Source organism: Corvus brachyrhynchos, unplaced genomic scaffold (assembly GCF_000691975.1).
Source record: "Corvus brachyrhynchos isolate BGI_N302 unplaced genomic scaffold, ASM69197v1 scaffold60, whole genome shotgun sequence".
Lineage (NCBI taxonomy): Eukaryota > Metazoa > Chordata > Aves > Passeriformes > Corvidae > Corvus > Corvus brachyrhynchos.
Genome location: NW_008236767.1, coordinates 1,461,938 through 1,485,841, shown reverse-complemented (window position 1 = coordinate 1,485,841; position 23,904 = coordinate 1,461,938). Strand labels below are relative to the sequence as shown.

General features: G+C 38.6%; 1 protein-coding gene across 4 annotated transcripts in view; it reads left to right on the top strand.

Annotated features, from left to right (window-relative positions):
- NOL4 (nucleolar protein 4) overlaps window positions 1-23,904 on the top strand; it is a 190,529-nt gene that overhangs the window by 150,928 nt on the left and 15,697 nt on the right. For all 4 annotated transcript variants that reach the window (XM_017727413.1, XM_008644908.2, XM_008644907.2 and 1 more), the window contains one exon: window positions 5,015-5,128. In XM_017727413.1, coding sequence (XP_017582902.1) covers window positions 5,015-5,128 — 114 coding nt within the window. The remainder of the gene's footprint in view (window positions 1-5,014; window positions 5,129-23,904) is intronic.

The following is a 23,904-nucleotide window of genomic DNA, read 5'->3' as shown; positions in this document are numbered from 1 at the left end:
CAGTGGGAGAGGAAGTCCGTGGTTTGTCGGGGGGAGGGGGAGGGGAAGCTCGGAACAGGCAGCAACATACATGTGTGCCCGTTATCTGACTAAACAGATAGCTGTATTTTTTCAGAATTGAGCCAGACTAATGTAACATGGGTAAAAGTATGTAGATCAAAATTTTGTGCTACAACTTTGGCTTTTATTTATACTGGATATCAAAAAAATGCCAGGCTAGTAACAGTAGTGATAATGGATCTCTAACCATGGGTGGACAGCATGCACAGTACATTGCAAAATTCTTTTTAGTGAATATGCTGCTCCTAGTGGTTTAGACTGAAATATAGTCAGCAATCTATTATATCAATAATTGGTAAATTTATGCCAAAAGTGTACATATGAAATTAGAATATAGAAGTTTTTTCAGATTCTGTGTAGAAATACAGGAACTTTGTGACCATGCCAGATAAGGTATTTGGTGTTTCACATGAAGATACTGCAAAGGTATCTCACTTTAAGCAGAACGCTTGATGATACTGCAGTTGGTATAGTGAAAGTGTGTATTTTACAGCATATTGAACATCTCTTCTCTTCTTTGTTAAAGGGTCAGAGATTATACCAAGAGACCTAATTTCTAGATGAACTGGGCCAAGGATTTCTGATTTCAACTACTAAAAAATGAGCAGCCTTGCAGGACTACTCTGTAACTCCAGAAAGGCTTGTTGTAAGATGCTTTGATTGTTGATACCCAGATCTAAAGAACATCAAAGTCATGGAAGGGTATTCATTAGGTTCAACATACTTTAAAGCAAAACAGCAGTTATAGACTAGACAGAAGTATTGACTAATTTGATTTTCCATTATGCAGCTTGCAAAACTATATCTGTCAATGGTTTATAAACTCTTCAGAAAGAGAAAAAGGGATGAGTGTATAAAAACTTCAAATCAATTTGAACAAATAATTCTTATGAAAGCACGCAAAAGTGCATATCCAATAAGATGGTTAAGTGTGCATGTTGCTTTGTTGTCATCATTGTCATCTACAGGCTCTGTGGTGATCTCAAAATAGTTTCAAGTATGAGAGGACTGAAGGTGGTTGGTCATCTCCCATGGGTCACTGAGGAATTCCAACCACTTCCTAAATGTCAGTCACTTCAAAAGTTGTTTTAAACAGAGGCATCCGTGTGCACATGCAGTCTAGCAGGTTTTCCTTACATGGTTTGTCAAAATGCTCTTCATCTACATTGTGTTAGAGGCTGGATGTTAGCTGTGTGTCAGCTGAGAAGATGTAAAAACCAAAACCGGATGCGTGTTCAAAATGTGACTCCTGCTTCAGTGCAGTCACAAGCAGCATCATGTTTCCAAGTAAATACAAAGCAATTCTGTATACTGCTTTTGTGTGATGGACATACAGTCTTCTCAGAAGGCCTGTATTATACTGTTCACCAGATTCCTTCTAAGTTTTATTCATCTCTTCACCTGAGAGTTGCCGTAAAATTGTCACATGTGTCTTTGCTCTCTATCCTTGGTTCAAAATGACAAAAATGTTATCCTGCCTTGTGATTTGCTACTTTTGGTAGACTAAAGTTTACAGGACTTTTTCTTTTCTGTTGTTTTACACATGGCTAGTTGCAGTATAGTTATTTCCTGCTTTACATCACTGTGAAGTGAGAGAAATACCAGATTGGGCCTGTGAACGTTATGCCTCAAACACTAGGCACATTCAAAACCAGCTAAAGCTGGTTGGTAATTTTTTAATAATGCCTTTTTGGTTTTTTTCTCTTTAAGAAATGCTATTTTGTCAAGGGTTTTCGATTTTGACATACTACCATAAAATGAAACCTGGTTTTCTGCTAGTTCAGTGGGCAGGCTGTGGATCCAGGGATTGTGCGGACAGCCTGGACGGCCTTGTAAAAAGTTGTCCTTGTCTCCCACATTTCCTGCTGTAGTTCCAAACATGTAGGAACCAGCATTCAGCTCTCAGCTCTGCAGAGGGCAGCCTGGGAACCTGCAAAATTCTCTTCTGGCTGAGATCTGCAGGCTTCCTTCTGCAAAACTGAATGATATCACTTTTGCCATGTTTCCCAAGGCCTTTGAGTCTCCCCCTCAGATTGGGAATTGAGAGATGTTCAGAACCCAACAGGGATGTTTGAGCTTCTTACAGAATTGGTTTTACAGCTGTAGTTATGAGAGAGGACGTGTATAATCAGAAGTAGAGAGGAAAAGGAAGCTAAGCTAAGCCAGAAAGGGGTTTCTGAGCTTAGAAGATGGAGATACTAATTCAGTTTATTTAAAAACAATTTTTTAGAAGTGGTTATTTCAAAGTAATTTTTTCTCTTAGGCAAAGCTTTTCAAAATTGATCTTTTTTACATATTACAGATATGGAATTTCACGAAACAGAAAATCTCCTTTTTAACAGCTCTGCTCCTAGTGACAGAGGACTGTTTTCATCTTCTCAGTCAATGCCAGACTAGTGCTCTGTTGATAGAGCCGAACCTTGAGGAGGTGATTTTTCTCCTGTGCTTTGTTGCAGTACTTTACTCACCAGGTTACTGAGCCATGTATTCATCATGTTTCCCCTAAGGTTCACTCTAGATAGTTCTTGACATGAACATATCAACAACCAGCTGCAGTGATGAGTGAGAGAAATTTTGGGTTAACGCGTATTTCAAGAGGAAGATACTCCATTACCCAGAGATTTCTTCTATTTTGCAGGTGCTAACTTGTGTTCAATATTTCAATAGTGAGCACATGATCACTACACGCCTTTTCAGAGAAAAGATAACTGCTTGATTTTTATAATAACATTTCATGTTTTGTTTTATAAAACACTTCCATAAACCTATTCTCTCCCATAGACAAATATATTAACTGGAAGAACTGGTGTTCATTTTACTTTTTGGTCAGAACATTAGTTTTTTTGGCTCATATATCCCCTTCTAAAAATCCATTGATGTGGATTTTCAGGTTTAGCTGAAGACCTGAGATGGAGAAATTAATGAGGTATTTGCTCACCATTTTTCAAGAACATTGTGTGACCACTATTACAGGACCACACTGAGACTTCCATGCAGTCAACAGAGTCAGTGCACCTGGAACATACATAAACCAGTGGCATGTACAGTGGTACTTGGGCACCAAACACAGTGAGGGATCTAGTGTGGTGCAGTAACAAATTCAGAGTAACATCACCATTCCAGGAAGTCAGAGTAATAAATATCATGCTTTGTCAGTGAAACCCTTCTGCAAAGACTTTGTCCTCTGGAGCTCTGAGTCAGGTGTCTGCTTGTACTGCACATGATGTTAACTTCTCTCACGACACTGGGGCTTGCATCAATGTCCCTCATCTCTTAGACTGAATTATTTTCAAAACTGGAAACAAGCTCCATAGTTTGTTCTGTCAAATCAATCCAAGTATAATTTATTGCAGTATTGAAGCCTCTGGCTGTCTTTCTTACACTGCTCTTATACTGATGCCAGGGAGCTTGCTCTCATATAAGTGGGGAGAAATAAGCCTATTGCACTAGTGAGGAAGACCCATAAATCCCTGTCTATTTCTGTAAGCTAGTTCATCTTCTGGTCCCAGACAGACTGTGGTCCCATGCTTTAGAGAAAGTAGAGTGTCAGATTAAAAACTGGCTTTGTGCAGAGCATATCTGAAGTCAATAAATGGATTTTAATTTTTAAAGGTAAAAATGTAACACTGGTAATGGCTGGCTCCATACTTTCTGGAATGTTATGAAAACCATAAAATCAGTTGAGCCTATATAATTAATTTGTTTTAAGGTTGTCTAGGAAGTGAATGGGAATACCTTCCAAATTTTCTTCCAAAATTCATTGACATTTCATAGCAGGTTCATATCCATATTTTTGGGAGTAAGAAACTAAAACCCTTCAAAACCCCCCCCCAAAACAACCAAGCAAAAAACCACACCCAAACTCCCTCACACATGGCCACTTTTTCAGTATGTAAAAATATACATAGTAAATGTAAATTTGAGTTCAATGAAGCTTTGAAAATTTGTGGAAATTCAGAACTGGGCTCAGTAAATTGCAGTGTCTGTAATGGGCTTACACGTACATCAGTATCTCTATTATTATCCCCTCTTTGTTTATTTTCTTGGTAGTTCTGATATATCTTTGTATATTAATGAAGAAGATAATTATGAGCTTCATCTTTCAGGAAGATTGTTTTGTATGTAATCAGGAAAAAAAAAGGGTGTGTAAATATTCTTCCTAATGAAATGGTAGGCAAGATCATACTGGAGTTCATAATCAACAATGACGCAAAAAAGATTTTATCATTCCCTTCTTTTTGGGGGATTCACTGCACCTTTAACCTAAAACATGTAAATCCAATGAAATTAGTAATGAGAGGTTTTGAACTGGAAAAATGAACCATATCTAGTTGAACCACAAAATATCTGGAGTGTTGGAAGGCTAGCATTATCAAAAGGAAAACAGATTTTTTTTTTAAAGTCGTTTTAATCACATCAGTCATGTTGCAGCAAGGAATGCAAATATTCATATACTACAGATTGAGGCTGCTCTGAAATGTTCTGACAATCTGTTAGGTTTTGAGTGATGTTTCAACCCTATCACTTGGGGTTTTTTGTTTTGGTTTTTTTTTTGTATGACTATAAAAAAACACTACTCATCTCTGTCACATGCTGCACAGGATAAAAAGCCTTTCAGTTTTCTTAACAAGAATCAGACGGCCAGGGTGCTGCTGGAACGCAGAGAATATGCCACTGTCTGTTCAAAGTACAGCTTAATGAGCCAGACTAAACACACTGGACAATAGAGCTGTGGGGGGAAAGGGCTTCTCGTGGATCTGTGGATCAGCTGCAGCTTTAACATCTAACTAGTTTCATTTTTCATCTTTGCAAGTTCCATTTCCCTGTTTTGTTGGTATAAACTGCATTTCAATGAGCGGACTTTCCTGCCTAGGTGATGGTATGGTGTGCTTTGAAAAAGGATGTTGTGGATTATGCTAGGAATAATTTCTGTGTTTCTTTTTCTCTTTCATAGTCACGACCTATTCCCTCACACCTTACTTCAGCAGTTGCAGAGAGTATCCTGGCTTCCGCCTGTGAGAGTGAAAGCAGAAATGCTGCAAAAAGGATGCGGCTGGATAGACAGCAGGTACTGTGTTGTTTGGGGGTCTACCACATCCATATTTATAAATGCACTGGACTCATTTACATAGGATGCCAGGCAGAAGGGTGGTGCAATCCCTTATATGCTTCTTGCTAGCAAGATTAATTAAAATACAAAAGCTGTAGTTTTTAAAATGAATACACAAGCATGTCTTTGTCTATATTTACATAAGCTGTGTGAGGGTGTAGAATATATTTGTAATGTCCAGCTGCATGAAGCTATATATCTACTTTTTGATGGCTGTGGATTTTCAGAGCATAATGTGTAATCTGTATACTAGAATTAAAAGGAACAGAACATACAGTGTATACAAAGTACATCAATAACAGAAATGGTGCATGTGTCCATGAATTAGTGTGTTTATTTGTGCACATATTCTCTTTCAAAATGTGTATGCATTTTAAATATAAGGTGAATTAGTGTTAGTGTCTGAAAATACCTATTTGCCTGAAACAGAAAAGTTGCTGTGCTATATAACAAAATGCTGTCAATTAACTTATTAGTGAGTTTTTAAAGCTGATATGTTTTTTCTTGTGTGATTATTCACCTTTTTTAGTGCATGTTACAATCTTATTACCTTTTATTTTCTGGAAATTACATGTTTTATCTCATTTTTTAAAAATCCAACTGGTAGTTCATTCCAGGCTTTTTCATTATTTACTCACTCCACAGATAGAGTGAATGTCTAACATTCTTCTTGCAAAAACTATTATGCTTTATTTCTCTTCATGATTGTAGCAAAGTAAAAATCTTAGTGATACCTCAGGTGTTCTAAAATATGCTTCTGTCATGGCAGATGAACTTTTATTTTGTGGAATAGAACATTTTTTAAAAGAACATTTTCCTTTTATGCATAGTCTATTGAATTCTTTCAGGTCATACCCTAACTGTATAAAGGATTGCTACTGCTGTACTTGCAAAATTGATAGTTTAGGATCTGAGAGTGTATGTTTCTATTTCTTTTTGCTGTGATATTTTTTTGCTAGTATTTTCATTATTGTGCTACATTTGCCTTAAGATTTACAAATCACATGGGATGTCAAAGCACTGTAATATTAAATATAATTTAGTTTAGAAGCAGTGCTCATTCAGGTTTTATATTCTTTCATTTGCTCTCTGATTTTTCAGTAATAATAATTAAAAAAAGCTACAAAGTCAATGTGCTCTTAGCCCAAGGGGAACTAGAAATGACTTGCACAGACATCAGTTACTTTCATTGTACAAAACTAATGGCTCAATTCCTTGGTCCAGCCAGGGTGAGGCAGAGTTTTGAAGTGATTTAAATGAGACTCCCATAATGCTCTTCAGGGAGCCAGAGACCTGTTGAAACAAAGATCAATATTTAAACTGTAGTCAGAACTCAAAAAAACCTATTAATAGGCTTTTTTTTTTTTTTCCTCTTCCCCTTTATTTGTAGTATTACTATCACAGAAGCATTTGGTAACAGCTTTGGGGGGAGAGGCATTTCTTTACTTTTTGTTACTGAATTAGAAACCTGTAGTCAGGATATGTCCCAACTGATCACCTTAATTGCAACTGTGATGTTAAAGTAGCAAAGTTGCCTATGAACAAAGGGTGTTGGGTTCTGCTTCCTTCAGCTCTTCCCCCTTTTTGCCAGTGAGTTCTGGGAACGCAGTGGAGATGCAAATAGCACCAGCCATTTGATTCAGCAAGCAGTAAATTAGCTGAGCTGGTGTAGCTTTGGTGCTTGCAAAACTACTTGTGAATTCAGGATAGATATGCTGAGTAGATATGCTGAACATGCTGGAAAAAAATTATGGCAGTGTGTGTTAGGTAGCTTCATAAAACTTATTGAGAAATTTACCCTTCAGGGTGGAATAGATAAGTCATTAGAGAAGTAGAAAACCTTGGGTTTAGCCCTGGTCCCATTGAAATTTAATTATTTATTCCAAGGATGAGACATTAACAAAGTAGACTGAGAGCAAAGCATTCTGGAGTATTTCTGAGTGTGGTATTTAATGGACACTAGTGTGCTCAGTTTATGTGCTGAGATGGGAACTGGGTCTGTATCCTCACATCCAGAGCATGTGACTTATAGGTAAAAGGGTTCTATTCTGCTCCTCTTCCTATTTTTTCCGCTTAACTTACTATTCAATTTCCTTCACTTTTCTTACATATATCTAAAATGTTATATTTTCATTAGATTTTTTTTTCTTAAACAGAGCAAGATTGGAAAACTTCAGTTCATCATGTTGTTTTGCTGTTCCATAGCTCTTCAAAAATATATATAAATAAAAGAAAGTAGCTTGTTTTTTCAAAATTGGGTGTTATACCACTGGGTAGACTCAGGCTTTGAGAACTCCAGTGAAAATTTGGGAGGGAAAAAGGGGAAATAAGATTTTGATAATGAAAATTGCCACTTCATAAATTATATCAAGAGATCTTCTAATTGAGGGCAAGCATTAGACAGTCCTGGAAAATAGATTGTTACAAGGATCTGGCAAGAGCACTCATTCAGCACTTCCCCTCAGAGCTGAATGGAAGCACTGCATAAAGGCTGCTTCATTCTTGCATGCAGTACAGTGAAGTTCTGCCTTTTGTTCTCCAGACAGGTGCTCTGCCTCAAAGTGAGATGTGGCACTTGGTGCCATGGTCTAATTGATGTGGTAATGTTCTTGTGATAGGTTGGACTCAATGATTTCAGTGGGCTCTTCCAGCCTGATTGATTCTGTGTTTCTGTGTCTCTGTAATTTGTATCCCCACCACCACGTTTTTCAGAATATTACCCATAAACCATGAATTAATTAAGAACACAATGAATGTTATGCCCAGTCCTGAAGCTGAGATAAAACTTTGCAGCCCACTGAACCCCTTTTCTTCTCTTGTTTATGCTCTTTCCTTTTCTTCTCCATTTTTCCTTCTCTCACTGGCACAACACAGCCCCCAAGCAGGAAATTCTGAGTTTGTTGCATGTATGTCCCTAATGGAAGTCTCTATTTGTTAAAATGATATGAATCTCCAAATTAAATAGGTTTTTTGCCTACAGTGTTAATTTTAGCAACGATTTTATGAAAAACAATCTCAATTATTGCTTAGCAAAAAGAAGCAGCTTAAAAGTCAAACCTAGGGACCCTTTTAAGACCTCATTTTTTTTTAATAGATAGTGTTTGCCATGCTCATGAGTATTTGCTGTTTCTTTCACAAGTATTAAATGTGAAGGATTGGCTTTATATAACTACAGTCCCATGCACCCATTTGTTTTCCCTTCAGAAGAAACCTCTCCTTGTGTGTATGTATCTCTGCACACACAAATACTTCATCCCATGGATTACTTTCTAGAAGTATTTCTGATAGCTGCAGTGGTTAATATAGCCCTGATCATGGCACAGTGTTAAGTGTGATAAAGTTAAGTGTGAATAAGGAAGAAACCATCCTTCAACCTATGTCTTAAATTCCACTTATATGATCTTTGTATTTCCTAACTGAAGGCTGAAAATTTCTGCCAGCAAAAATCCAATTTTAAAAATAAGTTAATGAAATCTGGTCTCACTGGCGTCACTGACTTATTTTCAGCATTGTTTTTTTCATGCCAGGAATTTATTTCTTAATGGGAAAATCAATGTGTTCTTGTCTTTCAGGAAACTAGTAATTTCCCATAGTTGTTGGGGAACTGCAACAATAAAAGCATTGTCAGTTTGTGAGACTTCTCTTTGAGAAATATAAATCTATTTACTAGGCTGTTGTAGCTCAGACTGTAATGCTTTGGTTGTCTGACCTTGTTAAATGTTACTGAAGTGCTCTCTTAAGCTTCAGTGTATTTTCATTATCTTGAGATCAAGCACTGGTTGGTTGGCCAGAAGCTTTAGTGCTGAGAAGTTATATATTTAATACCTATTACCCAGCTGAAGAGTCCTGTCACTTCCACTTTTTAATTCTGCCTGGTAGCAAAAATAATTCATTCTGTTGCACAATTTTTATAGATTTATATGTTGAAGTTGTCTAGGTTTACTGTTAGTACTGCTGAACAGTGAAATGCTTGTGACACTGGGCTAGATTTGGTTGATCTTTCACAGTCCAGATCAGGCAGTTGGTACAGAAGCAATACAGAGCTTTTGTGTCTCTCTCCAAATCACCTATGTTGAGTCTGGATACTGAAAAAGAGTAACTCTTTTGAATTTTAAAGACTTTTTTGATCACAGTTGATGAAAAATGTAGAAACAGGAATTGGATCAACCTTTTATTATTTGCTTCAGTGAGAGATAGAAGAGGCATTATCTGAATCCTTAGGATTTTCTGTGCTTCTTTGGATGTTCTCCTGGGATAATCCTTATTAGATCCATAGCAATGTTTGGTGTGAAGCAGGTGCATTAAGTGGAGGTTCTGAACTACTGTGAACAAGGGAGTAATGAAACAAAATAAGTAGAGCTAAAATACAGCCCTATTCACTTGTATTCATCGCATATGGTGAACAATATAGCCATTATTCTTTTGCCATTTCACTTTACATACCAAATTGTGTCTTGGTTGGGCAAAAGAAGAATGGTTAAATAAGTAGAAAAATCTGGGAAAAGTCATCCTGTCATTATGTCCTGGGCAGTGAACAGAGGGGCAGGATGCCTGCTTTATGCAATCCAGAGACCTTGGTCATAAGGCTCAATTTGTTGTTGATCACAGGAAGTTTTATTTTAAGAGCTGAACCATTGTCAGTCTCTGCTTCTTCCAAACAGGTGTATGTGTGTGCTGTAGGTTTTATAAAACCACCACATGAAACAGTGTGGAGCAGGGCTGGGCTATGGGACTCTGGAGAAGTGGAGGTGGATAAGTGTTGCTACTGTTCTGTCTGTAAAAAAAAAACCCAGAAACCAATGAGAAGTCTTCAAGGGAAGATGTAAGAGTAAATAATAATTGATATAGATCAGTGTGTGAGAGGACCTGCCTCTTTATTTTCTCTAAAGAAGATGAACCAGTGGAATCTATCTGTGGGAAAGCACTTAAGAATGATAGTAGGAAAAAATGCCTTCTCCTTCATTTGGACACAAGTGTTTTCTGTAACAGCTGCATTTTGTTAAATTGTTTTTTTTTCTTTAGAATTTATACTTTTTTGTGTGCTGTCATGTTGCAAAATTTATCAATGAGCATTTTTCTCTAATTGAAAAAAGTAGTTTTTGGCAATCAAGACAAAATGTCAGCACTTGGGAATGAGAGGGGAGGATGAATATAGGGAAGCAGGAAAAGAACTGAATCACAAAGTAATATGACTGCAGAAGTATATGAACCTTTTTATGGACATGTCACGTACAGTTAGCCAGAACATTTACAAAATTGATGTTGCTTCATTCACAACATGTTGATTTGTACCAGTTAGGAATCTGGACCTTTGAGAATACATTGTTATATTTGCAGATAGGAGAATAGTGGTCACATATGGCTGCAAAGCCAGTGGACTGGATGCTCCCCTGGATTCAATCCATGTCATTTTAGCCATTTGACTCCAGTGACTAATGTCATGGAAAGGCTGCAATAGATGCACAATTTTTTGGTCAGCCAAAGGAGGGAGCTGCATACACTTCTTTGATCCTTACGCCCAAAGTAATTGGACATGCAGTGTGTGATTCTATTGTAGTTACAAAGCAAATGACAAGTTGAGCCTAAGAAAAACTTAAGCTCAGAGGAAAATGAAAGTTATTGTTATCTTACATATCTCCCATCCTAACAAAGGCATTTCTCAGTCAGAACTGGTGCTTTTTAAATTAGTAGTCTCTTCACAGAATGGTTGTCTGTCAGTATTTTATAGAATATACATGATAAGAAAAAGGTTTTCTGCATTTCATTTTTTGAAAAATATGAGTTTAAAAGGTACAGTTTCCTTTCATTCCAGAGACTACATGAAAATAGCAGTAGTCAGACAACTTTATAGTCTGAGAAAGATGTTGTCCTCATACATTCACTGTACAGACATCACAATACGACTCACTTGATGTGCTAACCTCAATTAAAAAAATATTCTTTGTTTATTTGAGCTTTTCAAGTTGACAAGGGTGAGTCTCTGTTTACAGAGTATTATGCACTATGATGCTATGAAGCAGTTCTTTGTGATAAACACTGAATGCATTTTTAAGGAAACCTCTCATCATGATGACAGCTATAATTTTTTTCTATGCTGTGACTTGTAACCAGCCAAATTAAATATCAGTAATCATCGTGGTGGAGGAGTGAAAGACAACAACCACCTCCCAAAGAAGAAAAAATTTAATGATCCCAAACCGTATGAGTAGCAGCTGAGGTCACTTGGTCTGTTCAACCTGGAGAGGAGGAGACTGAGGGGAGAGCTCACTGCAGTTACAACTTCCTCACAAGAGCAAGAGGAGGGGCAGGCATTGATCTCTTCTCTCTGGTGACCAGTGACAGGACCCAAGGAAATGGCCTGAAGTTGTGTCAGGGGATGTTTAGGTTAGATATTATTAACAGGTTCTTCACCCAGAGGGTGTTTGGGCACTGGAACAGGCTCCCCAGGGAAGTGGTCACAGCACCAGCCTGGCAGAGTTCAAGAAGTGTTTGGACAATGCTCTTGGGTATGTGGTGAGACTCTTGGACTCTTGGAGACTGTGCAGGGCCAGGAGTTGGACTCGATGATCCTGATAGGTCCCTTGCAGCTTACCCTGTGATTCTGTGATAAGTCTACAAATAGGCACTTTAAATGCATCCTTCTGAGCCATTTTTGTTTTGGGGGATAAAAGCAAGGAAAATCTAAAGTTTTCAGTGAATAGGCTGTTAAGGATATTGTAACATTTAGTAATTTTAACAATATTGGTTTTAGCTGTTAGAGGAGTAGGAATAGGTGGCTATTAGGTTTCTGACAAATGAATTATGGCCTAGACACATATGCTGGGAGCTGACCTAACATTTGACTCTGGACAGTTGTCACAGCAGCAAGCTGAATAGAGCAGCTTGAAACAAGTGCTGGTTGCAGAACTGGATACAGGTTCTGTGCTAATGCAATACATCTGAATGTTAATAAAAGTGCACATGTACTGCCACTAGAAAATCACTGCTATGGTGATTCCTTCTATTTATATCTAATTCCTAAATTTTTAAAGCAATTGAGGTTTGTGAGGTGATGTTACTGATCTGCCTCCATACAATTTCTAGAGCTGTTTTGCTGCGTGTAGCAGGGGGGTTGACATAAAGACTCTTCAAGCACAGTTTTATTAACAAGAATAATGTCTGGCTGTTGCAGACCAGGAGCAGTTTGTGTTTTGATTAAGAAGGAAGGAAATTGCTGGTGGACAAATTATAGGTAATTGTGAAACTGCTTTGGAAGAAATGAATTAAAAATCTAAATTGCAGCAAGGGCATGAACCTCTTTTGCAGGATCACTGTATCTGGCTTTCAGCAGTGATGGGTAAGAGACTTTTAAACCTTCATATTTGGAGGACAAAGAGAATTTTCCCATTAATGCACAGCTTCTAAATCTTGGCACTGAGGAGTTATTTTATGTATTACCCTTCAGAGAGGAATGAAGAAAGAAAGACATGCATTTGTGTCCCCATATGTATGTTGTTCTCTTTCCTAATCAATGCAGCTCCCAGGAGGAAGGAAAAAATCATATTCTGTTATTTATATTGTAAAGTGGCAATATAGGGCAATATGTTGCATAGGACAGATTTGGACAACATTGGTTACAGAAAAGGGAGTAATGCAAAAATATCTCCCAGCTGATGCTGGAGGATGCCCTGCTGAGGCAGTGCTGCTGTGGTGGAAAGCTGCAAATGCAGAGGGAGCACACAGAAGTGGTCTTGTGTCAGGGTGATGGAGTCCTTGCCACAGCTATTCAGTATGCAGGAAGAGCACATCAACTGTACATCCTTGTAAGAGGTGGAGGAGAAAGCATCAGGAGTTCTCTTCTTCTGGGGTTTCACAGATTAACTTGCTTTAGAGGATGGAAAAAAAGGACTCTTCATCCAAGTGGCAGCTGTGCAGAAGGATAGGGCCATGTCCTACCTCTGCTGTATTTTTACATAAGACCTGAAAAATTCCAGCTCAAAGTGATTATTGCTTCAGAATGGGAGGCTTGTGGAGTCTTAGAAAAGAGCAAAAGGAAGCAGATGGTTCACTTAACATAAAGCAAACAAATAGAAATTGGAATCCCAAAATCCACAAGAGGCAAATGTCACTTAACTTGCAAAGAGCTCAATGCCTCTTGTACTACAGAAGCTTTATTAATAATAGCTTTTTGTGTTCAGACATCTCTTTGTGATTTAGTATTTAACAGGGATCAGAATTACTTCTGTACTTCAGTACTTTATCCCTTTTTATCTGCTTTCAAAATGATCACTAAGATGACTGTAATGTCCTTGGATACCCACACTCTAGTTTGCATTTCAGGCCTTGTTCACTTCCATCATTTCCCCACCTAGTGATTATTTTGCTTCTAGGTTGGTCTTTGGTTTGTTTTTGTGGTTCCAAATGATATGCCTTAACCACTGAGGCAAAAAATGTTATGCAGGCACCGTTTAGCTGCATGTGGATTATTGTCAGGAGATCAAATTATGTACAAGCATGGGGAAGCTCAGCTTCCTACCCAGAATGCACTGGCCATATTGTAAAGGGGAAGAAAATAAGTGGTATGCATTGTAATTTTAAATCCTGTTGCCTTTCAAGTCAGTGGCAAAATTCCTGGTTTCAGCAGTGCTGGATAGGGTTCTGTCATTAGCAGATACAGCTGGAGAGGATGCCGAGTATCGCAGGGCAGCCCCCCTCCCTCCACACTCCAGACCAAGATATATTAAATTTGCTACATGCAATGGAAAGGAATAATGTGCAAGGCATGCAATTGCAAATAATTTCATGCCTTGGATTTTCAGTGAGGCCCCAAGGTGAGCAGATAATTTTTCACCTCAACACAGAGATCATTAAATTAGAAAATGCTGTATTTTTCCAGGTTCTTTGTGCTGAATTTCATGTGTAGTTGAATTTCAAGCTGCTGATTCCAGAATACACTTTAAAGCACCCTAAGATGCTATAAGATCTTGAATGTGAATCAAAATTGATGTCAGTGTAAGTTTTCTATTCTGGAGGTTGATAAAGCTGAAGGCTCAAAAATGGAATGTTGTGTTGTTTCTTGGACAGGAACTTTTGAGCAATCTTATCCCCCTTCCTACCATAGGTGGGATGAAAATGAACAGGGTTGGGAACAGCTTTCTTCCAGGTGTCTTTAACATCCATTTTATGTCAAGGATGCAGAAAAGGAAAGGCCAGTGGAAATGTAGATATAGCAGTTCTCTATTCAGGTCTGAAGACGGAGGTTTTAGAGTCAGGGCTTCTGTTCTTCCTGCTCCATCCTTAAAAGCCAGGAATAGAGAGCTTTTCACTTACCCTTTCCTTTCATATGGCAGGAAGATATTGAATGTGAAACATTTTCTGGTCTGTCAGATGTTTCTGTCATAGATACGAGTATGTCTTTCTTTTCCTGTGTTTAGCTAATGACTTCATTGCACACACCCTCCTGCCCACAGCACAGGTAGGGAATAATGTTTCTGGTGAGTAAATCCCTATTATCAAACAGAGTTTGGGCTAGTTTAATGAAGTCAGTGCTAAGCCAGTGTGCGTGAGCAAAACCTTATTTTTCAAGAGAGGCATATTCTGGTTTTGATTATTGAGCTAGTAAGATTTAGAAGATTTTAAAGAGTCATAAATTACTCCTGAATTCCAAACATCAGCTGCACAAGGGATTCAGAAGTATTCCTCAATTAGAAAGTGCAGTTCTGCCCACAGAAAATACATGTAGAGAAGTGTATGCACAGACTGCTTATGTTTGGTAGCAGGAACATGTTTGTGATTCAACAACTGGCTTGATGTCCTAAACTAAATTTAGAAACATATTTTTCTAAGAAAAAAATTAAACCTATAATAAGCTGTGGGAGCAGGAGCTGAATGCAGTGCCTGAGAGCAGCACCAGCTGCTAAAGAGGCTAGGCACAGGACAAGGCAGCCAAGCAGGCTGTGGCCAGAAGCCCAGGCATTGTGCCAAAAGAATTCTCCCCTGAAATGAGAATATTTGGGGAACAGATTTGCACTGCAGTACACATATTTCATGCTTATTACTCATGGTATTTCACATTTAGCTTCAGTTTTACTGTCTCCATTAATAAAGCAAATCAGAAAGTGTGTCCTCCAAAGGCCGGTCAAAGTTCATGTCTTTGTTTCTTCCAATGGCATATGCTACCTTGGCTTGACGATTATGGAATCAAAAGGCCATGCCCCAAGCATCACTTCTTATTTACTTAATCTTTTAAAATACAGGACTCTCACAGTATTGAACTTAAAAGATGTGTGCCAAGTTCTATAAAAAATGCAGAGCAAGTCTTCTTCTGTAGCAAAATATTCTTCTTCTACTAAATAGTTGGAGACAGGGTGTGGAGGTGAGGCTTGTTTGGGCTTTTTTAATACCATTTATTTTTAAAAGACTTTTTTTTAAACTGTAGAATTTAAGTTGTACCTGAGACAGTATTCATAAACAGATACCCTGCATTGAATTCATAGAAAGAATTTGCTGTTCTAGAACATGCTGTTCAAGTTTTAATGCATATTTGAAATAAAATAATTGGCATTCAAATGTATTAAACACAGGGTAAAATATCTTTAAAATAATCTTAACGTACCTTTGAAAAGAACCAACCATTAAGTGAATGCAAAAAAGTAATTGCTCACTCTCTAACAGACAAGAAAACTGAGGTTTGTTGTTACGGGGTTTTTTTAGAAGATCTGTGACTTCCACTATAATTTATCTGTGGAAGCAAAATGATGGAATCTCCAGCGGGCTTACTTTTTTTCCATTTCAAAGCGGAACACACAGACATTTTTAATTAGTTGAAAGTGAGGAAGTTAATTCAGCATTGACCTCAAATGCTTCATGTCTAGGATGTCTTCCGTTTCTAAATGAAGAAGAATTTAATTTGGAATCTAACATAAAGTGCCTATCTAACTAACATAAAGGTCCATTGTTCCTGCCACACACTCCGATACGTGTAATATTAAAAGAAAGCCTGGAGCAGAAGAGAAATAGGAAGAATCACTCAAAATCCAAATCGTACCCCATAGTTTTCCATAAAGCCTTCCTCAGTGGTTGCATCTCCATACCCCAGATCTGGCAGGAGCATGGAAAACTGTTTTGTGTCAACAAAATAGGCTGTCAGTGGTGGGAGTGATACCAGTTGTAGTGCAGTAGACGAAGAGACCTATAGTGGGAGGTTTAATTATGTTGACCATGATGATATTGTAGTAATAAATCTGCAAAGCTGGCACAAGCATTGCTCCAGTACTCCCACGCGCTTTCCCTTGTGTGCTTCCTAAACATTTGATTCATAAGTTTAAAAATTTTCTCTGTTGGTGCTCTGGTGCCACAGTCCTCCCGCACTGAATGCAGTAATGCTGATCTATCCCAGCTGAAAGTGGTGCCCATCACAGTCACTGGAAAATGGCATTTTGGCAAGGGGGGAAAGAAACTCCTGCAGGAGTGCTTCACTGAGATAATTTCTTTAAGACGGTACACATAAGCATGAAAAGCGCAGAGAAAAATGCTTGATTGTGATCATAAAAGTGTAGCTGCCTGAGGCACAGCAAGGCTTGTTCTGAATGGGAGGAATACTGCAAAGAAGGAATTTCTCTTGCTTTGCATATTTCTGGTTCAGCTTTTTTTTTCTCTTGGGATGGGAGAGGAGGGAATTGTTTTCTTACAGTTTATGTTGTTTCTTGTTTGGAAGGAAAGTCAGATGTTCAGACTCCTCCATTAGTACTGCCTGTCAATAAAGAAGCAGCAAAAATGATCAGTAGCCATGGTCTTTGGCAAGGTGCTGGCCTCTGCAAAGGAATTGGCTTTGGGAGGGTTTATGTAGCAAGACGAGAATAAATGTGACATAACCTCTACTTCATTTTCCCTGAAGTTTTACCTTCATTTTCTCTAGCTTTTTTGCTAATCTAATTCCAGCAGGGGCTTCCTAGGCCCTGGAGTTCATTATGCAGTGCTTCTCTTTTGGGATCAGGCGTGTACCAAATGAAATCTCTCAGGAAAGAGGTTTAGCAAACCTGTACCCGTGGTCCTGTGTCCTGAATGATCTTAGGCTGAGAACTCAACGGGGGTGACACAGGGAAGGAAAGAATCCTTTCATATTCCCCGGTCCCATCCTCTGTGTCAGAGGCTGAAGGAATTGCTGTAGTCTTCCAAGGGAAACTTGCTTTCCTTTAAAGGAAAATGGGAGCTGGGAGTGGGTAGGAAGGTGTAAATAGAGGAGGTGGGGATTCTCAAGATTGACTACTAAAAAACAAAGCCTCAATCAATAACTTACCATAAGGCCCAAGGCAAGGGTCATGCTGTGCTCTTCTTTAGGTCAGAGTAAAAGTCTGCCTTTGTTTTCTGCCTATCCTAAGAGGAAGAAATTCTGTATGAGGCCTGGGCCTTAATAAATCTCTTCCCTCTGCTGGTACAACAGGGAGGAAAAAGGTTCCACTTGCCCTCCCTCCTCTTGTCTTCCTCTGCAAGGCAGAAAATGGTGGCTGAAGACTCTTCTGTTCTTTGCATACCACCTTTGTCTGAATTTGTACTGCTTTCTCCATAGGAAATGTCACGTGTATTTTGTGAAATACTGTCACCCATAGGAATTTTCTGCCAAAACTTAAAGGCATTGGCACAATTCCTATATTCAACCAGGCCCAGTCCTGCCTCTTACATGTCTGTAGCTGGTTGCAACATGGTGCCAGCCGTTGTTGGACATGTGATTTAAATTTGCACTGAGGAAATGACTACTGTGCACACACTGGGGTGCACTGTGTGGTCTTGCACTAGGCATCTGTCTTGTATATTGAGACAACTTTCAATTAATACTGGTGGAATACCTAAATTATAACTAAATTATTTAATATATTAAAATATCTAGAAAAATAAAGAGTATAAGCAGCATAACTTATGAAATAGCTTATGAATGGGGGTAACTGCAACCTAAGACAAGAACAGCAGGAGCTATAGAGAAAATTAACTTGCAAGGATGCTTTCTACCATTAGTCGACCTCAAATGGGATTGCTACACTGAAGTTATGCTTTTCAATATTCCTTTGTTCCTGATGGGAAAAAAACCACACCAGGGAGAGTACATTCAAAAATCAACTATCTAGAACCTCACTAAAAACCAGTAAATTTGTCTTAAGGGTCACAGGAAAAGATAAAGGCTATCCCTTTCCATTTGGGCAGAGAAAAACAGTCCTTTAGTAGAACGCAGTTTCTCTTTCCCCAGGGAACATGCATCACAGTTAACTAAACTGTAGGAGTAGCTCATCCATGTTCATGGATGTGTTCATGCTCAACCAGCAGCACTGGTGACCTCTGAAAGCTCATGTTGCACTTCTACTATCACAGGGGATAATGAACTGGCTAAAGCTGACAGGCTATGAACAGTGAGCCCTCTGCAATAGGTAGTGCTCCAACAAAAGTGGTTCTCCAACAGCTCCTTGCAACAGTCATGCAATACCTCTTGCCAAGGGATATTTTCTGTACTGCAGGTGAAGTGGCAGTGGTGAAAAAACAAGACTCAAATGCTGCCATGTGAAAACACCAACCTTTTATTTAAGGTTAACATACCCATTCCAGTCTATAGATCATGTGTCATTCTATCAGAAATGCAGAAGGCTGGAGTTCATTTATCTCTCTTCTATGCAATAGCACCTTTTTATTTTGATCTTCTTGTTCCATGTCAGTCTCATGCTTTCATTTCTTGTTGAACGCTAGCTGATGTTGTTTTTGATGCCTGGTGACAACCCTGATGCTGACAGTTCATTTTGGTGTTAATAATCTGAAAGCAAAAGGAACCTACTGCCCTTCTAATCTGAAGCTGAAGCATGGCTTTCTTTTCTTGGCTCTATACCCTGTGTCAGGAGGACAGTTTGGAGGTCTTTGAGCTGCTGGCAGCTAACTTAACACTTTGATAGGCACTCTTCAAGTTTCCACATCACTATTGGCATTCCAGGCAGTTTCGATGCCTAACTGGACTCTGTATTACACTCAATTTGATTCAATTAGACCATATCAATATTTCATCAGCATATAAAAAATTCTATTTATAGTTTTTTATCTGAAGTATGAAAAAATTTTGAAACTAGACTTCAAAGCAAAATCATCATTAATACCTAGACTTCTGGCAGTAACATGTTCATTACAGTTGCCTCTGCAGGCTAGGAGCACTTTTTCAGGTTTTCAGGCCAGAAAATTCTACTCTGAGACTAATGTGCTCTCCATGTAATGATGAGATGATAGACTCACAGCTAAAGCATGAGTGTTCAGCTTAGCTGGAATACCCAGCTCCAACTGAGCTACAAATTGAGAAGCATGTCACACAAGAATGGGCTTTCTCATTTTTTATACAAACTTGATTTAAGTAAGTAAAAGTGAAGAAAATAATGCAGAGAGAGTGGCAGAGAAAAACATAGTCTAGATCTGATAACGAGAGAGTGGAAAACAACTGTGCAATCCCCCAGCTGCTCCTTACAAGAGAAGACATAGTGTGCAAACCCAAGAACAGCAATTATGTCCCTCTCAGTTTCACTGCTAAGTCCACTCCTGAACTATCAAAACATTTCTCAGTCTAAGGAATATCTGGCATGAGTTCTGTGATATTGTTTGAGCTTTAATTCATGTTTTATTTTTGCCAGCTTGCTCAAATTTGCATTTAGTACTTCTGGGTAAAATCTCAAGGGCCTTTCTGCTGACTGTAATAGACTTCATCCATAAATCTATCAATGCTGTTTTGAAGGACAACTAAACTTAAAGAGGAAAGAATCTGTCTAAAGGTGCAATTAGTTTTTTTATATCTATCTGTACAAATGATTTTGGACACCAGGTTTTGGGACTGTCAATAGCTGCATCATTTTAAGGAATACTGTGAATAGCCTGAGAGGTGGAGAAATACCCATGGAGAGATATTATGTGACAAATAGAGATATAAATATAAATATATGTATGAGTCTTGAAAATTTATCAGAGAAGAACTTTTCCTCACAAATAAAATATAGCTGTGTTATGTTTTAATTTTTTTCCTAAAGAGCCTATAAGATTCTAGCACTCATTTTTCAGGTTTCAGCTATGGATCTGGGAGAGCAAGTTGAAATTTCAAGTAGATGTTAATTTTTTATTACTAATCCCTCAATTTAGGGACTGGAAATTTCGTGGAACTTTATTCAATGGCATGATGGTGCATGGCAAATACGTCACATGGGTTAACATTTCTATGTGCAAATCCACCAGAGGCTGTAGCAAATGCTTGGCTTTTCTCACTGTGAATACTGAAACTCTGCTGACTTAACTGAAAATCTGGCTTTTGTCCATTCCATTGTAAGAGAAATAAGGCTTTCTGGGGAAGGTAGTATCTTTTCTTAGATCAGCTTCTGGACACAGAAGTTCTCCTCCTGGCCTAGCCTTACATTGCCTTCATGCTGAGCTTACAGCTGTAAAAGCATATCCTACAATATTAAAAGATGTCCTTTTACAGGACCATAAATATTCAGTACTTTAGATATGAAGGTCAGCCAATGCAAAGGACTACTGTGTAGCTTCATTTGGATTTCAAACTTAGGAAGTTGTGTAGGCCTATGAAACCATGAATTATGTAGGCCTATTTGCTTTTTGTCCAAGCCTCGCTAGTCTTGAACAGGCTTTATTTAGTGTAGTTTATTTAGTAGTAATCCCAACACAAACCTTAGCAACTGGAGAGGGGAGAAAGAATGTGGAATGGAAACCAAACCTGAAGTGAAAACTCGCATCCATCATTTGCAGAAATACCATTTCCACTATTGCTGAGCCCACTGAGTCAACAGCCTTAAGTCAGAATTAAAGGAAAATTTAACCTACTGTGATGTGCCAAAGTGTTTAGCTGTCCAGGCTTCCAGGATATTGGTCATAAAATTAAAAGCTGGGTCAAACACTAGAGAGTTACTTTAATGTAATTAAAGCTAATAAAAGTCCAGTGTTCCGTCAGAATAGTGTGTGTCATCCAAGCAGTTGGTGGAATCATCACTTAAGATTACTTGACATTTCCCATTACAATACTAGGTGTGCAGTTCAGTGATAACTTCATGACCTTCAGCCCACAGGGATTACATTTGCTGTTCTGTATGGCTTCTATCTATTGAGCTCTTTCAGAGATAATTACAGCCACTTTCAAGAACGAGGAAAATTTTGTCCTGTAAAGGTAGTTGATCCTTAGGTGTATTTACCATTCCTTAAAAAAAAAGGTTTTGTGTTTGCTCTTGACAATATAGTGGTGTCATTTATACCAAGGACGTGACACTGGATGCACATGCTTATGCAATCAAACTATTTTAGTTGATAGGTTCCCAGATTATTCAAATTTTAGTGGGTGTGACCATGAATCTGATCTCAGTGCAGAAAGGAGGGGAAAAGTGTTGGGGCTGGAGCCTTGTGAGGGTTGACAGGAGCAGTGAAAACAAGGGATGAAGGGAAAGTGACATTATGAGATGGGGTTGGATGAGGAAGTTGAGTGAGTAGCTGAGGCTGGCAATGTGATGGAAACTGGCCAGGTGGATTAAAGAAGTCGTGGTGAAAGAGGATCAGATACTACTAATGAGAAATAATGTGAGTGGAAAACAGGAGCTGCTCTGGCTTATTATGGAACCTGGCTTTGCTCCCTGTGGGACAAGATTTTGGGGATTAGGACACTGATAGGAGTCTGAGGATGGAGGGAAAATCTCAAATAGGACCATCAGTAGATGTAACACTGATTAAATACAAACAAGGAAACAAAAGGCCTTGAGTTGTTGAAGCTGCTCAGGTATCTGTCATCAAGAGACTTTTTTGGGAAGAAGAGATTAGGATTTGCTAGGCAAGAAGATTGAAACTGAGAGGGAGGGTAGAAGAGGAGACTGGAGAAGCAAAGAGAATGGGGTGAGATCTCAGGGATTTTGGAAAGATGGAGCACAAGGTGTACACAATCTGGTCCTGGCAACAGCAGATTGACAGGTGTCTAAGAAGGGGCCAGATTCCAGGCCCCTCAGTGGGAGCCAGGATTCATGTGGCTCATCCTCCCGTAAATACCTTACTCCATGCAGGTGATGATGGCTTCTTACCCTGGCAGCCACTTCTCTGTGCAAAAACTGAGATGGGAAGACAACTCCCAGCCCCATAATCCTCTGTGGATTCAGCAGGGTATCTTGTGATATAACTTCTGAGTTTCTTCCCAGTTAAAAACTTCTGACTTTTTAAACATTAACTTGCACAAAGAGAAGCCCATTATGTTGTTATGGTTGCAGAACTCAAGTACTTTACATATTAGGTAACTCTAGCTTAAGGTTGCCTTTGTTGACAGAATCTCACCATCTGAAAAGCACTGATAAAAGTCCTATCTATCAGGAATATTGTAAGGATTAATTTGGTTTGCTTTGAAAAGCGTTATATGGTTTTATCATATGTTTCTATTTATTTTACTTTTGATTCAAAAATTGTAGAATTAAATTAGTGAGATTGAAATAGGAAAAATATATGAAACATTATCTCCTTTCTTCTAAAGCCATATTACAAGCTACTGAGAACTAAAAAAAATTTAAAGCCCGCTTTGTTTTTTCAAGTGAATGAATTTTTTTCCTATGCTGAAAAGAATGGAAGATCATATGCAAATAATGGGTCCCTGGCTTGCCTATTTGTTTGAAGACTTATCTGCATTTGAGTTTTTCTAACCTCAAAGTGGTATTCTAAAAGGAGTGTTTATTGACAAGAACAACAAGCAATCCACATTTTTCAGCTTAACTTATTAGAAAAGGGAGTATCAAGAAATATGAAGCAAAAATGTGTTTGCCTTTCTGTCTGTTTTATAATTTATGGGGAAAAAGTCACGTTGACATAGGGGCAGTTAAAAGCTGCCAATCTCAGAGTTGTTGATTTGTCAGTCTGGGAAGTACTGCATTATTGAAAGCAGTAGCTCCATGCGTGTCACTGTCTTTGCATTGTTGGAACAGTACCATTTATGTTCTTTTTGCAGAAGTTTTCTTAGCTCTGTGGTTTGCTAGCACTGGCCATGTGAGTTGATCTGCACACACACTCCCTGTCAGGATTTACATTTACATGTTAGCAATGTCTGTTGCTAACAGGGAAGCCAAGGCAACAGCACCGCTCTCTCTTAATTGGAGTACACTGAATTTCTGACACTTGTGTCTATAAGGGATCAAAACTCATTGTAGCACAGATTTGCCAGGGCTTTCTATTTCAACAGACTATTGCTTTTTTGTGTTATTTTGGTGGTGGTAAAGGAGATGGGGAACAGAATGGATCAGTGACACTGCTAAAGGTGCTTCCATGAAGACTGTTTGAAAAGCGATGTGTGCGCTGTGCCTCTGCTGGCAGGGGAAGAAGAGGCTGGGAACTGCCAGTGAGCCCTGCTCTTTGTACCACAGTCCTAACAATCTGCACCAGCATCATTTGCTGTGGATGGTGTTTCCTCTGTAAACTATTCATTTGCTGCTCAGAGCAACAGAGCAGAGAATGGTTTCTTCATATACAGGTTATGCAACAGCTGATGGAAAATTTTCTTAGTATGTACTGTCCTTAGAGGGTTACTAAGGACAGTACATACTAATCAGCTTCCTTGATTAAAAATAAAATCAAATAATTTTTTCTATCTGCTCTTTTGTGAAAAAAAGTCTTCTTCTAGTACGGACCTTGACGTAAAACTGAGATATAAATATCTCTGGTATATATCAAGTTGAGGATCACAGTAATGACCTCATGCTCCCTCTTTTCAATCCAGT